The sequence below is a fragment of the Chiloscyllium plagiosum genome, unplaced genomic scaffold (assembly GCF_037043375.1).
Source record: "Chiloscyllium plagiosum isolate Xiang-an unplaced genomic scaffold, Cpla_swu_hap1 HiC_scaffold_25, whole genome shotgun sequence".
Classification (NCBI taxonomy): Eukaryota; Metazoa; Chordata; class Chondrichthyes; order Orectolobiformes; family Hemiscylliidae; genus Chiloscyllium; species Chiloscyllium plagiosum.
The window spans coordinates 2,601,557-2,618,417 of record NW_028270163.1 but is presented as its reverse complement, the minus strand read 5'-3'; the positions used below and the strand labels follow the sequence as shown (position 1 = coordinate 2,618,417).

The following is a 16,861-nucleotide window of genomic DNA, read 5'->3' as shown; positions in this document are numbered from 1 at the left end:
CATGGAGAGCACTGGTGTGGATTGTTAATACAGCATGGTGAGTATTGGTGAGGATAGTTTATACAGCATGATGAGCGGTGGTGTGGATTGTTTATACAGCATGGTGAGCAGTCGTGAGGATTGTTTATACAGCATGGTGAGCAGTGGTGACGATTGTTTATACAGCATGGTGAGCAGTGGTGAGGATTGTTTATGCAGCATGGTGTGCAATGGTGAGGATTGTATATACAGCATGGTGAGCAGTGGTGAGGATTGTTTATACAGCAGGATGAGCAATGGTGAGCATTGTTTATATAGCAGGGTGAGCAGTGGTGTAGATTGTTTTTACAGCATGGCGAGCGGTGGCGAGGATTGTTTATACAGCATGGCGAGTGGTGGCGAGGATTGTTTATACAGTATGGTGAGCGGTGGTGAGGATTGTTCATACCGCATGGTGAGCATCGGACAGGATTGTTTGTACAGCATGGTGAGCAGTGGTGAGGATTGTTTATACAGCATGGCGAGCGGTGGCGAGGATTGTTTATACAGCATGGTGAGCAGTGGTGAGGATTGTTCATACAGCATGGTGAGCGGTGGTGAGGATTGTTTATACAGCATGGCGAGTGGTGGCGAGGATTGTTTATACAGCATGGTGAGCAATAGTGCGGATTGTTTATACAGCATGGTGAGCAATGGTGAGGATTGTTTATACAATATGGTGAGCAATGATACGGATTGTATATACAGCATGGTGAGCAAAGGTGTGGATTGTTTATACAGCACGGTGAGCAGAGGTGAGAATTGTTTATAGAGCATGGTGAGCAATGGTGAAGAAAGTTTACACAGCATGGTGAGCAGTGGTGAGGATTGTTTATACAGCATGGTGAGCAGTGGTGAGGATTGCTTATACAGCATGGTGAACAATGGTGAGGACTGTTTATGCAGCATGGAGGGCAGTGGTGAGGATTGTTTACAAAGCATAGTGAGCAGTGGTGAGGATTGTTTATGCAGCATGGGGAGCAGTGTTGAGGATTGTTTACACAGCATGGTGAGCAATAGTGCAGATTGTTTATACAGCATGGTGAGCAGTGGTGAGGATTGTTTATGCAGCATGGTGTGCAATGGTGAGGATTGTTTATACAGCATGGTGAGCAGTGGTGAGGATTGTTTATACAGCATGGTGAGCAATGGTGTGGATTGTTTATACAGCATGGTGAGCAGTGGCGAGGATTGTTTATGCAGCATGGTGAGAAATGGTGAGGATTGTTTATAGAGCACAGTGAGCAGTAGTGTGGATTGTTTATACAGAATGGTGAGCAGTGGTGAGGATTTGTTAGACTGCGTGATGAGCAGGGGAGAGTATTGTTTAAACAGCAGGGTGAGCAATGGTGAGGATAGTTTATACAGCACGGTGAGCAGTGGTGATAATTGTTTATGCAGCATGGTGAGCAGTGGTGAGGATTGTTTATACAGCATGGTGAGCAGTGGTGAGGATTGTTTATACAGCATGGTGAGCAATGGTGCGGATTGTTTATACAGCATGGTGAGCAGTGGTGAGGATTGTTTATACAGCATGGTGAGCAATGGTGCGGATTGTTTAGACAGCATGGTGAGCAATGGTGAGGATTGTTTATGCAGCATGGTGAGCAATGGTGAGGATTGTTAATAGAGCATTGTGAACGGTGGTGAGGATTGTTTATACAGCAGGGTGAGCAATGGTTAGGATTGTTTATACAGCATGGTGAGCAGTGGTGAAGAGTGTTTGTACAGCATAGTGAGCGGTGTTGTGGATTGTTTATACAGCATGGTGAGCAATGGTGAGGATTGTTTTCCAGCACGGTGAGCAGAGGTGAGAATTGTTTATACAGCATGGTGAGCAATGGTGACGAATGTTTACACAGCATGGTGAGCAGTGGTGAGGATTGTTTATACAGCAGGTTGAGCAATGGTGAGGGTTGTTGATACAGCACGGTGAGCAATGGTGAGGATTGTTTATACAGCATGGTGAGCGGTGGTGTGGATTGTTTATACAGCATGGTGAGCAGTGGTGAGGATTGTTTATACAGCAGGGTGTGCAATGGTGAGGATTGTTTATACAGCATAGTGATCAGTGGTGAGGATTGTTTACACAGCATGGTGTGCGTAGGTGAGGATTGTTTATACAGCATGGTGAGCAGTAGTGAGGATTGTTTATACAGCATGGTGAGGAATGGTGAGGATTGCTTATACTGCATGGTGAGCGGTCGTGAGGATTGTTTATACAGCAGGGTGAGCAATGGTGAGGATTGTTTATACAGCATGATGACCGGTGGTGAGGATTGTTTATACAGCAGGGTGAGCAATGGTGAGGATTGTTTATACAGCCTGGTGAGCAGTGGTGTAGATTGTTTATACAGCATGGCGAGCGGTGGTGTGGATTGTTTATACAGCATGGTGAGCAATGGTGCGGATTGTTTATACAGCATGGTGAGCAGTGGTGTGGATTGTTTATACAGCATGGTGAGCAATGGTGAGGATTGTTTATACAGCAGGGTGAGCAATGGTGAGGATTGTTTATACAGCATGGTGAGCAATGGTGAGGATTGTTTATACAGCATGGTGAGCAATGGTGAGGATTGTATATACAGCAGGGTGAGCAGTGGTGAGGATTGTTTATACAGCATGGTGAGCAATGGTGAAGACTGTTTATACAGCAGGGTGAGCAATGGTGAGGATTGTTTATACAGCATGGTGAGCAGTGGTGAGGATTGTTTTTCAGCATGGTGAGCAATGGTGAGGATTGTTTATACACTATGGTGAGCAATGGTGAGGATTGTTTATACACTATGGTGAGCAGTGGTGAGGATTGTTTATACAGCATGCTGACCAGTGGTGAGGATTGTTTATACAGCAGGATGAGCAATGGTGAGCATTGTTTATATAGCAGGGTGAGCAGTGGTGTAGATTGTTTTTACAGCATGGCGAGCGGTGGCGAGGATTGTTTATACAGTATGGTGAGCCGTGGTGAGGATTGTTCATACCGCATGGTGAGCATCGGACAGGATTGTTTTACAGCATGGTGAGCAGTGGTGAGGATTGTTCATACAGCATGGCGAGCGGTGGCGAGGATTGTTTATACAGCAGTTTGAGCAATGGTGAGGGTTGTTGATACAGCACGGTGAGCAATGGTGAGGATTGTTTATACAGCATGGTGAGCGGTGGTGTGGATTGTTTATACAGCATGGTGAGCAGTGGTGAGGATTGTTTATACAGCAGGGTGTGCAATGGTGAGGATTGTTTATACAGCATAGTGATCAGTGGTGAGGATTGTTTACACAGCATGGTGTGCGTAGGTGAGGATTGTTTATACAGCATGGTGAGCAGTAGTGAGGATTGTTTATACAGCATGGTGAGCAGTAGTGAGGATTGTTTATACAGCATGGTGAGGAATGGTGAGGATTGCTTATACTGCATGGTGAGCGGTCGTGAGGATTGTTTATACAGCAGGGTGAGCAATGGTGAGGATTGTTTATACAGCATGATGACCGGTGGTGAGGATTGTTTATACAGCAGGGTGAGCAATGGTGAGGATTGTTTATACAGCCTGGTGAGCAGTGGTGTAGATTGTTTAGACAGCATGGCGAGCGGTGGTGTGGATTGTTTATACAGCATGGTGAGCAATGGTGAGGATTGTTTATACAGCATGGTGAGCAGTGGTGTGGATTGTTTATACAGCATGGTGAGCAATGGTGAGGATTGTTTATACAGCAGGGTGAGCAATGGTGAGGATTGTTTATACAGCATGGTGAGCAATGGTGAGGATTGTATATACAGCAGGGTGAGCAGTGGTGAGGATTGTTTATACAGCATGGTGAGCAATGGTGAAGACTGTTTATACAGCAGGGTGAGCAATGGTGAGGATTGTTTATACAGCATGGTGAGCAGTGGTGAGGATTGTTTTTCAGCATGGTGAGCAATGGTGAGGATTGTTTATACACTATGGTGAGCAATGGTGAGGATTGTTTATACACTATGGTGAGCAGTGGTGAGGATTGTTTATACAGCATGCTGACCAGTGGTGAGGATTGTTTATACAGCAGGATGAGCAATGGTGAGCATTGTTTATATAGCAGGGTGAGCAGTGGTGTAGATTGTTTTTACAGCATGGCGAGCGGTGGCGAGGATTGTTTATACAGTATGGTGAGCCGTGGTGAGGATTGTTCATACCGCATGGTGAGCATCGGACAGGATTGTTTGTACAGCATGGTGAGCAGTGGTGAGGATTGTTCATACAGCATGGCGAGCGGTGGCGAGGATTGTTTATACAGCAAGGTGAGCAGTGGTGAGGATTGTTCATACAGCATGGTGAGCGGTGGTGAGGATTGTTCATACAGCATGGTGAGCGGTGGTGAGGATTGTTTATACAGCATGGCGAGTGGTGGCGAGGATTGTTTATACAGCATGGTGAGCAATAGTGCGGATTGTTTATACAGCATGGTGAGCAATGGTGAGGATTGTTTATACAATATGGTGAGCAATGATACGGATTGTATATACAGCATGGTGAGCAAAGGTGTGGATTGTTTATACAGCACGGTGAGTAGAGGTGAGAATTGTTTATAGAGCATGGTGAGCAATGGTGAAGAAAGTTTACACAGCATGGTGAGCAGTGGTGAGGATTGTTTATACAGCAGGGTGAGCAATGGTGTGGATTGTTTTTACAGCATGGTGAGCAGTGGTGAAGATTGTTTATACAGCATGGTGAGCAGTGGTGAGGATTGCTTATACAGCATGGTGAACAATGGTGAGGACTGTTTATGCAGCATGGAGGGCAGTGGTGAGGATTGTTTACAAAGCATAGTGAGCAGTGGTGAGGATTGTTTATGCAGCATGGGGAGCAGTGTTGAGGATTGTTTACACAGCATGGTGAGCAATAGTGCAGATTGTTTATACAGCATGGTGAGCAGTGGTGAGGATTGTTTATGCAGCATGGTGTGCAATGGTGAGGATTGTTTATACAGCATGGTGAGCAGTGGTGAGGATTGTTTATACAGCATGGTGACCAGTGGTGAGGATTGTTTATACAGCAGGATGAGCAATGGTGAGCATTGTTTATATAGCAGGGTGAGCAGTGGTGTAGATTGTTTTTACAGCATGGCGAGCGGTGGCGAGGATTGTTTATACAGTATGGTGAGCGGTGGTGAGGATTGTTCATACCGCATGGTGAGCATCGGACAGGATTGTTTGTACAGCATGGTGAGCAGTGGTGAGGATTGTTTATACAGCATGGCGAGCGGTGGCGAGGATTGTTTATACAGCATGGTGAGCAGTGGTGAGGATTGTTCATACAGCATGGTGAGCGGTGGTGAGGATTGTTTATACAGCATGGCGAGTGGTGGCGAGGATTGTTTATACAGCATGGTGAGCAATAGTGCGGATTGTTTATACAGCATGGTGAGCAATGGTGAGGATTGTTAATACAATATGGTGAGCAATGATACGGATTGTATATACAGCATGGTGAGCAAAGGTGTGGATTGTTTATACAGCACGGTGAGCAGAGGTGAGAATTGTTTATAGAGCATGGTGAGCAATGGTGAAGAAAGTTTACACAGCATGGTGAGCAGTGGTGAGGATTGTTTATACAGCAGGGTGAGCAATGGTGTGGATTGTTTTTACAGCATGGTGAGCAGTGGTGAAGATTGTTTATACAGCATGGTGAGCAGTGGTGAGGATTGCTTATACAGCATGGTGAACAATGGTGAGGACTGTTTATGCAGCATGGAGGGCAGTGGTGAGGATTGTTTACAAAGCATAGTGAGCAGTGGTGAGGATTGTTTATGCAGCATGGGGAGCAGTGTTGAGGATTGTTTACACAGCATGGTGAGCAATAATGCAGATTGTTTATACAGCATGGTGAGCAGTGGTGAGGATTGTTTATGCAGCATGGTGTGCAATGGTGAGGATTGTTTATACAGCATGGTGAGCAGTGGTGAGGATTGTTTATACAGCATGGTGAGCAATGGTGCGGATTGTTTATACAGCATGGTGAGCATTGGTGAGGAGTGTTTATACAATATGGTGAGCAATGATACGGGTTGTATATACAGCATGGTGAGCAAAGGTGTGGATTGTTTATACAGCATGGTGAGCAGTGGCGAGGATTGTTTATGCAGCATGGTGAGAAATGGTGAGGATTGTTTATAGAGCACAGTGAGCAGTAGTGTGGATTGTTTATACAGAATGGTGAGCAGTGGTGAGGATTTGTTAGACTGCGTGATGAGCAGGGGAGAGTATTGTTTAAACAGCAGGGTGAGCAATGGTGAGGATAGTTTATACAGCACGGTGAGCAGTGGTGATAATTGTTTATGCAGCATGGTGAGCAGTGGTGAGGATTGTTTATACAGCATGGTGAGCAATGGTGAGGATTGTTTATACAGCATGGTGAGCAATGTTGCGGATTGTTTATACAGCATGGTGAGCAATGGTGAGGATTGTTTATACAATATAGTGAGCAATGATACGGATTGCATATACAGCATGGTGAGCAAAGGTGTGGATTGGTTATGCAGCATGGTGAGCAGTGGCGAGGATTGTTTATGCAGCATGGTGAGCAATGGTGAGGATTGTTCATAAAGCAAGGTGAGCAATGGTGAGGATTGTTTATGCAGCATGGTGAGAAATGGTGAGGATTGTTTATGCAGCATGGTGAGCAGTAGTGTGGATTGCTTAGACAGCATGGTGAGCAGTGGTGAGGATTGTTTATACAGCACAGTGAGCAGTAATGTGGATTGTTTACACAGCATGGTGAGCAGTGGTGAGGATTTGTTAGACTGCATGATGAGCAGGGGTGAGTATTGTTTATACAGCAGGCTGAGCAGTGGTGTGGATTGTTTATACAGCAAGGTGAGCAGTGGTGAGAATTGTTTATGCAGCATGGTGAGCAGTGGTGAGGATTGTTTACACAGCATGGTGAGCAATGGTGAGGATTATTTATAACGGACGTTGAGCAATGTTGAGGATTGTTTATACAGTGCGGTGAGCATGGTGAGGATTTTTTATGCAGCATGGTGAGCAATGGTGAGGATTGTTAATACAGCATTGTGAGCGGTGGTGTGGATTGTTTATACAGCATGGTGAGCAATGGTGAGGATTGTTTATACAGCACGGTGAGCAGAGGTGAGAATTGTTTATACAGCATGGTGAGGAATGGTGAGGATTGCTTATACTGCATGGTGAGCGGTCGTGAGGATTGTTTATACAGCAGGGTGAGCAATGGTGAGGATTGTTTATACAGCATGATGACCGGTGGTGAGGATTGTTTATACAGCAGGGTGAGCAATGGTGAGGATTGTTTATACAGCCTGGTGAGCAGTGGTGTAGATTGTTTATACAGCATGGCGAGCGGTGGTGTGGATTGTTTATACAGCATGGTGAGCAATGGTGAGGATTGTTTATACAGCAGGGTGAGCAGTGGTGAGGATTGTTTATACAGCATGGTGAGCAATGGTGAGGATTGTTTATACAGCAGGGTGAGCAATGGTGAGGATTGTTTATACAGCATGGTGAGCAATGGTGAGGATTGTTTATACAGCATGGTGAGCAATGGTGAGGATTGTTTATACAGCAGGGTGAGCAGTGGTGAGGATTGTTTATACAGCATGGTGAGCAATGGTGAAGATTGTTTATACAGCAGGGTGAGCAGTGGTGAGGATTGTTTTTCAGCATGGTGAGCAATGGTGAGGATTGTTTATACACTATGGTGAGCAATGGTGAGGATTGTTTATACACTATGGTGAGCAGTGGTGAGGATTGTTTATACAGCATGCTGACCAGTGGTGAGGATTGTTTATACAGCAGGATTAGCAATGGTGAGCATTGTTTATATAGCAGGGTGAGCAGTGGTGTAGATTGTTTTTACAGCATGGCGAGCGGTGGCGAGGATTGTTTATACAGTATGGTGAGCCGTGGTGAGGATTGTTCATACCGCATGGTGAGCATCGGACAGGATTGTTTGTACAGCATGGTGAGCAGTGGTGAGGATTGTTTATACAGCATGGCGAGCGGTGGCAAGGATTGTTTATACAGCATGGTGAGCAGTGGTGAGGATTGTTCATACAGCATGGTGAGCGGTTGTGAGGATTGTTTATACAGCATGGCGAGTGGTGGCGAGGATTGTTTATACAGCATGGTGAGCGGTGGTGAGGATTGTTCATACCGCATGGTGAGCATCGGACAGGATTGTTTGTACAGCATGGTGAGCAGTGGTGAGGATTGTTTATACAGCACGGTGAGCATTGGTGAGGATTGTTCATACCGCATGGTGAGCATCGGACAGGATTGTTTGTACAGCATGGTGAGCAGTGGTGAGGATTGTGTATACAGCATGGTGTGCAATGGTGAGGATTGTTTATACAGCACGGTGAGCAATGGTGAGGATTGTTTATACAGCACCGTTAGCATTTTGAGGATTGTTTCTACAGCACGGTGAGCAATGGTGAGGATTGTTTATGCAGCATGGTGAGCATGGTGAGGATTGTTTATGCAGCATGGTGAGCAATGGTGAGGATTGTTTATACGGTATGGTGAGCAATGATGAGGATTGTTTACACAGCATTCTGAGCAATGGTGAGGATTGTTTATACAGCAGGGTGAGCAGTAGTTAGGATTGTTTATACATGAAGTCAACCTCACTAGTCTGCCTGCTGCAAATACATCTGTCCATGACAGCATTGGTAAGAGTGACCACCATGCACTTGTTGTGCAGACAAAGTTCCACCTTCACATTGAGAATACCTTGCAGAATACCTTGAGAATATCACTGTGCTAAATGGGACAGACTTCAAACAGATTTAGCAACTCAAGACTGGTTCTAGAATGCAGCTCGTCACCTCATCCTCAAGGACAATTAAGAGATGGACAGCAAGTTATGTCTCAGCTAGCTATGCCCACATCCCATGAATGAATAGCAAAAACTATGAGATTTTGCAAGAAGGTGTATGTACACATGTGTCAAACAACCACGCACATTGTATTCAAATACACTTTGTATTCAAATATACACACACACACAAACACACACACACATACCACATGCACACTCAGACAAACACACACACACACACACACACACACACACACACACACACACACACACACACACACACACACACACACACACACACACACACACACACACACACACACACACACACACACACACACACACACACACACACACAAACACTCTGTCTGACACATAACCTATCTTCCCATTCTTACCTTGAAGGTCTCATATCTGTCTGTGGAACAGTTACTTTGTCAACAAACTTCCCGAAGCCGATGGTGTAGTCATTTGACATGTTCCGCACCACAGCAGCTGTCAAATAAAATTAATGAGAATAAGGGACATTTGAATACAAAAGCTCCATCTGTCTAGGATCTGCCATGACCTCAGGACAAGTGAACCACATTTGAAGTGTAGTAGTGTAGGAAATGCATCTGTCAACTGTTCTCACAAACAGCAACATGAAAAGGGTAAATATTGGCCAGGGGTGGCACGGTGCCTCAGTGGTTAGCACTGCTGCCTCACAAACCCGGGACCTGCGTTTGATTCCTGCCTCAGGTGATTATGTGGAGTTTGCACATTCTTCCCGTGTCTGTGTGGGTTTCCTCCGGGTGCTCCGGTTTCCTTCCACAATCCAAAGACGTGCAGGCCAGATGAATTGGCCGTGTTAAATTGCCCGTAGCATTAGATGCATTAGTCAGGGGTAAATATGGGGAATGGGTCCAGGTGAGTTACTCTGCAGAGGGTCGGTGTGGACTTATTGGGCCGAAGGGCCTGTTTCCACACTGTCGGGAATTTAATCTAATCATATTAGGATGAATTCTCCTGAAATTACTCAAAACAACAGAAGCTTTACATCCAGAGGAGAGGGCATACAGGGTCCCAGATCAATAGACTCCTCTGACAATACAACACAGCCTCAGGACTTCCACGCTGGAATAGGTTTTGAACTCACAACCCTCTGCTTCTGAGGCAAGTGGATAAATGCTAAGCTGACACATAACACCGATAAGGTACCAATCCATGTTGGACAGAACCCTCCATCTCCAATGAAGATAGTTTGTTGGCTCCCTCAGATAACTAACAACAAGGTAACAATCCCCAGAATGTGAAGCTTTGCGACATCGGGGCTGCTGTAATGGTGGAGCACTGAAACGATAATGGACAAAACACTCTGGTGCTCACCCAGCTTGAGGCCCAGTTTCTTCAGGTTGTCCAAATCATCCTCCATTGAGTTGGAAAAGTCCATGAGGAAATAAAGATCGACTGGAGTTTCCAGCGGCTGAAAGATATTGAATTTTATCCTCTTCTCCTCTCCTGCTCTCAGGGTCATTGCGACCTGTTGTGGCGAGATCTGGCTATGTTTGCTGCTCGTGTTGATCATTGTATTCTGAGAAGGAAAGAACTGAATTAATATTGCACCTTTCACAGCCTTAATGTGCTTTACAGACAATGAGTAATTGTGAAGTGGAGTTACTGCTGCAATATGGGCATCCACTGTATGCATAGCAAGATCCCACAGTCAGCAATATGATTTTTTAACAGTGGTATTATAGTCAGAGAGTCATAGAGGTCACCAGCATAGAAAAAGGCCCCTCAACCCATTACATATGTGCCAGTCAAAAGCAGCCACCTAATTATTGCACAGTGGCTCAGTGGTTTGCACAGCTGCCTCATAGCAGCAAGGCCCTTGGTTTGATTCTACCCTCAGGCAACTGTCTGTGTGGAGTTTGCACATTGTCCCTGTGTCCTCTGGGTGCTGCAGTTTCTTCCCCAAAGATGTGCAGGTGGATTGGCCATGCTAAGTTGCCCCGTCGTGTACAGGGATATACAGGCTGGGTGGATTAACCATGGGGAATACAGGGATAAGGTAGGGGGCTGAGTCTGTGTAGAATGCTCTTCAGAGGGTCATTGTGGACTCAATGGGCCAAATGGCCTGCTTTCACACTATAGGAGTTTTGTGATTCAATGATTTTGCAACACCCAGCCCATAGCCTTATATGCCTGGGCATCACAAGTGTACATCTAAATACTTCTTCAACATTCTGAGGATTTCTGCATATTCCTTACAGGCAATGAGTTGCAGATTCCCACCACCCTCTGATTTTTTCCTCACATCTCCTCGAAATGTTTTGCTCCTTTTTCCTTAAATCTGTGCCCCTTGGTCAGTGATCCCTCAAGGGGAAAAGATTCTTATCTTACAGTCTTCTTATTTTTATATACCTCAATCATGTCCCCTCTCAATCTCCTCTGCTCTGTCCAATCTCTCTTCATAACTTAAACTACCAGGCCCAGACAACATCCTGGTAAATCTCCTCTGCACCCACTCCAGTATTATTACACACCATCCATCATGTGGATTCCAGAACTGCACACAATATTTACTGAGGGATATGTTTTGCTTGTGACACCAGACAGAAATCTATTTTTTTTTCTTCAAGACAGTGACAAAGGGTTTTTTATGCTCACGTGAGATGGTTGGCGGGACCTCAGTTAAACATCTCATCTAAAAGATTGCACCTCTGAGGATGCAACTTTCCCCTAATGTTTTCAAATCTCAGAAAAGCCAAGAGCAAGGAAGCTAGGGTGAATCATTCTCAATCCCTTGTTTGTCCTCAACTGAAGCATTATGTCCAGTTCTGGGCACTACACTTTAAGAGGGATGTGAAAGTGCAGGAAAGATTCACAAGGATGGTTTCAGGGATGGGAATTTCAGTAAATCGGATTGTTTGCAGGTGTTAATTGGAGATTGGAAGATTGCAAGGAGATATCATCAAGACATTCAAACTTATGCTCTCTCTGGACAGAATAAACAGGGAAAAGCTGTGTTTCCTTGCAGAAGGATCAAGAAGCAGAAAGCACAGATTCATAATGATTTATAAATGAAGCAAGATACATGAGCTACATCCCAACAGATCCAAATTCTAACAAAACCCAATCCCAATAGATTCAAATCTCAATATCCAAATCCCAACAGAACCAAACCTCAACATCCAAATCCTAACAGGATCGAATCCCAACTCAGCTGAATCCCAACAGATCTGAATCACAATAAGGCCAAATCCCAACAATGCCAACACCCAGCAGATCAAAATATCATTAGGCTATTTCCAACAGAGCCAAATCCCAAAAGAGTAGAATCCCAGCCAAAGCAAATCCAAACAGAAACACAAACCAATATAGCCATATTATAGCAGAACCCAACCCCAAAATCACCAAAGTAGGAGAAAGTGAGGACTGCAGATGCTGAAGATCAGAGTCGAGAGTGTGGTGCTAGAAAAGCACAGCAGGTCAGGCAGCATCTGAGGAGCAGTGTGATGTTTTGGGCCTGGAACGTCGCTCCTCAGATGCTGCCTGACCCAATATCACCAAACCCTAAAAGAACAATTCCCACTCATCCACAGCCAAGTAAACATTTAACAGATCAGTTCACCAACTATTCCACATCCCATCAAAACTACTTTCCATAACCCAAGTAAACGATATCCCGGTGAATCCGAATCTGGAGAAACATTTTCAAAGTAGCCACATCTTCATGTAACCAAACTCCACCAGCAGTGCCTTACCCCAACTTAGTATCATGGTTTGCAGAAAAGCGTGAAATGAAAAGGTTCTGCAGGTATATGAGGACCAAGTTATACACAAATGAATATGTTTTACTCAAACCAACTGATTGTGGTAGAAAGAAAATGCAAATATGTCTGCTCCTGGTCAGTAGTCAGGTATGAGTGGAGGACAGTCTACTAAATAGATGCCCACACCTAGAAGGACTGTGACCAGGTCTGGGAGAGGAGAGGCAATTATAAAGCAGGAAAACCATGTCCCAGCCAAAGTCAATACATTTAGGATTGAGAGGAGAACAGAGGTGACAAAGTTTCCTCTTGGCAAGGCTTGGCTTCCTTGCTCATGGTCTGCAGCCTGGACAGCAGCTTGTCAACTGTGGAGAACATACCCTTAGGATTTTCATTGAGCTCTGAAGCCTCATAATGTTTTTGCATTTTGATTGCAGATTGATGTGCAGATCGCATCTTGGGTAATTAATGCCCTGCAAGTCAAGAAGCACTCATTATTGACAGCACACCATTTACCCTCAAACCTTTGCTAACTCTCTGTCTCCTGACTAAAATGTATCATCAACAATTCTGTACACCCTAAGGACTGTGGTGGTTCAAGAAGGCAGCTCCACATCCCCTTCTTAAGGGAAACTAAAGATGGGCAATAATTATTGGCCTGGCCAACAACATGCACATCCCACCAAAGAATAATTTCAGAATCTCTCTTCATCCTCCTCCTAATCATGGAGTTTGATGCTCCACATGTAGTACAAGATCCATTTTCTCTTCCATTCTTGATTTCTTTGAGTTCAGGCAACTGTCAAGTCTGACATTCAAATGTCTCTATCCCCAGTCCTCTCCTCCCGCTTTGCTATAATTTTATTCTCTTTGTAAGATCTCCTCAGAACCTCTCCTTTCATTTGTGCTCTCAGTTCTTGTCCTATTCTCACTCAAAGTCCCCTTCCCCTGCATGCCTCCCTCTGGAACAATGCAAGATATATTTGTGATGTAGAAATTGAACGTAATGTTGTTTGAGTGTAAACAATTTGATTCCTCCACAGGATCCACTGAGCTAGAAGCCTGTGTCCTCCAGTTGCCTCGGCTCAGAGTCTTGCTCTCTGTTACACAATGTAACTTGCTTTTGAATAATAAAAAGACCGATTCTGGTAACCCTCGATGCCTTATCCCTCAGCCCCACCCTCCCTCAATACTTTCCATCAACCACTAAAGTATTGGTGAAGTCTGGGAATACTGTACCATTCCATTTTTAGTTTCAGGGGTGTCTGTGCTTGGGTTTGTCTGTGGGTTCTGGAGGAGGCTTTGTCTTCTGGTTTGGATGTGAGCTTGGAGATGGGGTCAGATTTCAGGTTTGGATGTGAGCTTGGAGATGGGGTTAGAGTTCAGGTTTGGATGTGAGCTTGGAGATGGGGTTAGAGTTCAGGTTTGGATGTGAGCTTGGAGATGGGGTTAGAGTTCAGGTTTGAATGTGAGCTTGGAAATGGGGTTAGAGTTCAGGTTTGGATGTGAGCTTGGAGATGGGGTTAGAGTTCTAGTTTGGATGTGAGCTTGGAGATGGGGTTAGAGTTCAGGTTTGGATGTGAGCTTGGAGATGGGGTTCGAGTTCAGGTTTGGATGTGAGCTTGGAGATGGGGTTAGAGTTCTGGTTTGGATGTGAGCTTGGGGATGGGGTTAGAGTTCAGATTTGGATGTGAGCTTGGAGATGGGGTTAGAGTTCAGAGGGGATGACCGGCGGAGACAATGGGTCGGCCGGGGCAGTCAGGTTTGTGGATTTTGGGCAGGAGGTAAAAGCGGGAGGTGCGGGGTTGTGGGACTATGAGGTTGGAGGCAGTGGATGGGAGATAGACAATGGGTCGGCCGGGGCAGTCAGGTTTGTGGATTTTGGGCAGGAGGTAGAAGCGGGAGGTGCGGGGTTGTGGGACTATGAGGTTGGAGGCGGTGGATGGGAGATAGACAATGGGTCGGCAATGGTTAGAGTTCAGGTTTGGATGTGAGCTTGGAGATGGGGTTAGAGTTCAGGTTTGGATGTGAGCTTGGAGATGGGGTTAGAGTTCAGGTTTGGATGTGAGCTTGGAGATGGGGTCAGAGTTCAGGTTTGGATGTGAGCTTGGAGATGGGGTTAGAGTTCAGGTTTGGATGTGAGCTTGGGGATGGGGTCAGAGTTCAGGTTTGGATGTGAGCTTGGAGATGGGGTCAGAGTTCAGGTTTGGATGTGAGCTTGGAGATGGTGTCAGAGTTCAGGTTTGGATGTGGGTTTCGAAATGGTGTTGGAGTTCAGGTTCAGGTGCGGCTAGGTAGGGGGATTGTGAGGTCTGTGGTCTGTGTTTGGGTTTGTCTATGGGTCTGAATACAGAGGTCTTCTGTTCGGATGTGCATGTGCAGGGTGGGGGTTGGGGGGGGAGTGTGTGGTAAGGGACTGAGGGACAGGGGTGTACTGAGGGTTAAGAATTTACCTCATCAGCACAATAGGAGCAGTCTTTGTCCACTCTCATGCAATCAGAGCAGGTTTGACTTCGTTTGAGAAGGCAGCGATTGCCTGAAACCAACAGAAAGTACAAAAAGCATCAAATTGTCAGCAGTGAGCAATGGGAACAACAAAACAGACACACATTCTGACATCAATATCTAAATCACACATTTGACATTGGATTATTCTATGATTTCTTCAAGCGATCACCAGTGAAACAATGAGCTTGTTTAAAAATCTGACATGATGAGAATCATTATTGTACCTTGCCAATTTTGTCACACCCCCCCATCCCACTCTCCAAGTCTCTCACCTCTATCCTCAAGCATCCCTCCCTCCTGATCACTGCCAAGACTGCAGTTACTCAGAAACCATCTGCTCTTCACACACTGACCACCCTGAAAGGCTCAGCAAGCCTTTGGAACCAGGCCTGTTGAGCACCCAAGAGTTTCTGGATATTTGTGCCTATCCATTCCCACAGGAGATTGTTCCTGACAGAGAATTTCTGTGCCATAAAAAAGGTGAGTTCTTAAATGGGGACATAGTAAAAAAAAAGGACACCCCAAAAATTGAAAAGTAGTAATCTCACTTCTCTGGCCATAACACATGGCTCCCATCAGTACCACGATTGTCAATGAGCTCCATAACATCCACCGCTGCATCTCCTGATAAAACAGAAAGTGTTAATGGTTACTGTTCACATTCAAGGTAAACTGTGTCACAAGTTAATCCTCTATTCATTGCCTTATCTGCTATAATCATGAAATGAGAACTTTTAATATTGGAACATGGCTCTTTTTGACCCAAAGACCAACTCCCCCTCAAAGATTAGTCCTCACCTACCCAACCCAATGCTAAGCCTATATATCAAACCCTTTTCTCTTGAAAAAGGAGCACATCAGCCTGGATTCTGTGATGTGTTATGAATGAGCACGGCCAGCCTTCCATTACACTAACATTTGCCCTAAACTTTCTATGAGTGTTTGCACCAGAACCTACTTCAAGAGGCATTGTAGCTTTCGACAGACAATCAGAGAGCACTGTGAGCAGGACAAGGAAATTGTAACTGTGGCCAATCAGATGAATGAACCATTTATGAGGGAAAGAAAGTCTGAACAAGTTAAATTTGTTAATTCAATAACAAATTGTATGTGGAAAATGACAAGAGGGAACAAGTTAGATTTAAGAAGGAGATAAAAAGGGACAAATTAAAAGTGAAAGAAGATTCTTATTGTGTTTTAAAACCCTAATAATTATGACTTGAGTATTACTGAAAAAAGATGCATTTTATTGAAGCTTTTCATCTAACACCTTCAGGACATTTGGCAAGGATACCAATGTAAAGGGAAAATAATATTTACATATGAACATACAAACAAAGAGCAGGGACAGACCATTCAGCCCCTCAAGCCTGCTCTGTCATTCATTAAGATCATGGCTGATTTTATTGTAACCTCAATTCCACAGTTCCCCTTGTCCCTAATAATCTTTCACCGCTTCATTTACCAATTATCCATTCCATCTCTGTCTTCACTGCTATTTCAGGAAAACCATTTCAAAGACATGACCCTCTGAATAAAAACAATTCAGCTCATCTCTGTTTTAAATGGACAAACTATTGGTTTTATGAACATGAGAGGAGAATACTGACTGGTTGGAAGATTATCTTGGATTGGTAGAGATATTGCCTTGAGGAAAGCATCAGTTGGATGGTCAGGGTTTAGGCCATCGCTCTTGGGTCTGAAGAGTGCCTGGTCTTCTTCAGTATATCTTGGCAGGACAAGGTTTGATCAAGAA

General features: G+C 44.8%; 1 protein-coding gene across 3 annotated transcripts in view; it reads right to left on the bottom strand.

Annotated features, from left to right (window-relative positions):
• The window catches only part of itgb4 (integrin, beta 4), a 174,965-nt gene that overhangs the window by 143,988 nt on the left and 14,116 nt on the right, over positions 1-16,861 (bottom strand). For all 3 annotated transcript variants that reach the window (XM_088000376.1, XM_088000377.1, XM_088000378.1), the window contains exons 2-6: positions 15,654-15,729; positions 15,051-15,133; positions 12,978-13,070; positions 10,211-10,415; positions 9,241-9,337 (exon numbers count right to left, since the gene is read on the bottom strand). In XM_088000376.1, the coding sequence (XP_087856502.1) occupies positions 9,241-9,337; positions 10,211-10,415; positions 12,978-13,070; positions 15,051-15,133; positions 15,654-15,726 (551 nt within the window). In that variant the 5' untranslated portion in view covers positions 15,727-15,729. The remainder of the gene's footprint in view (positions 1-9,240; positions 9,338-10,210; positions 10,416-12,977; positions 13,071-15,050; positions 15,134-15,653; positions 15,730-16,861) is intronic.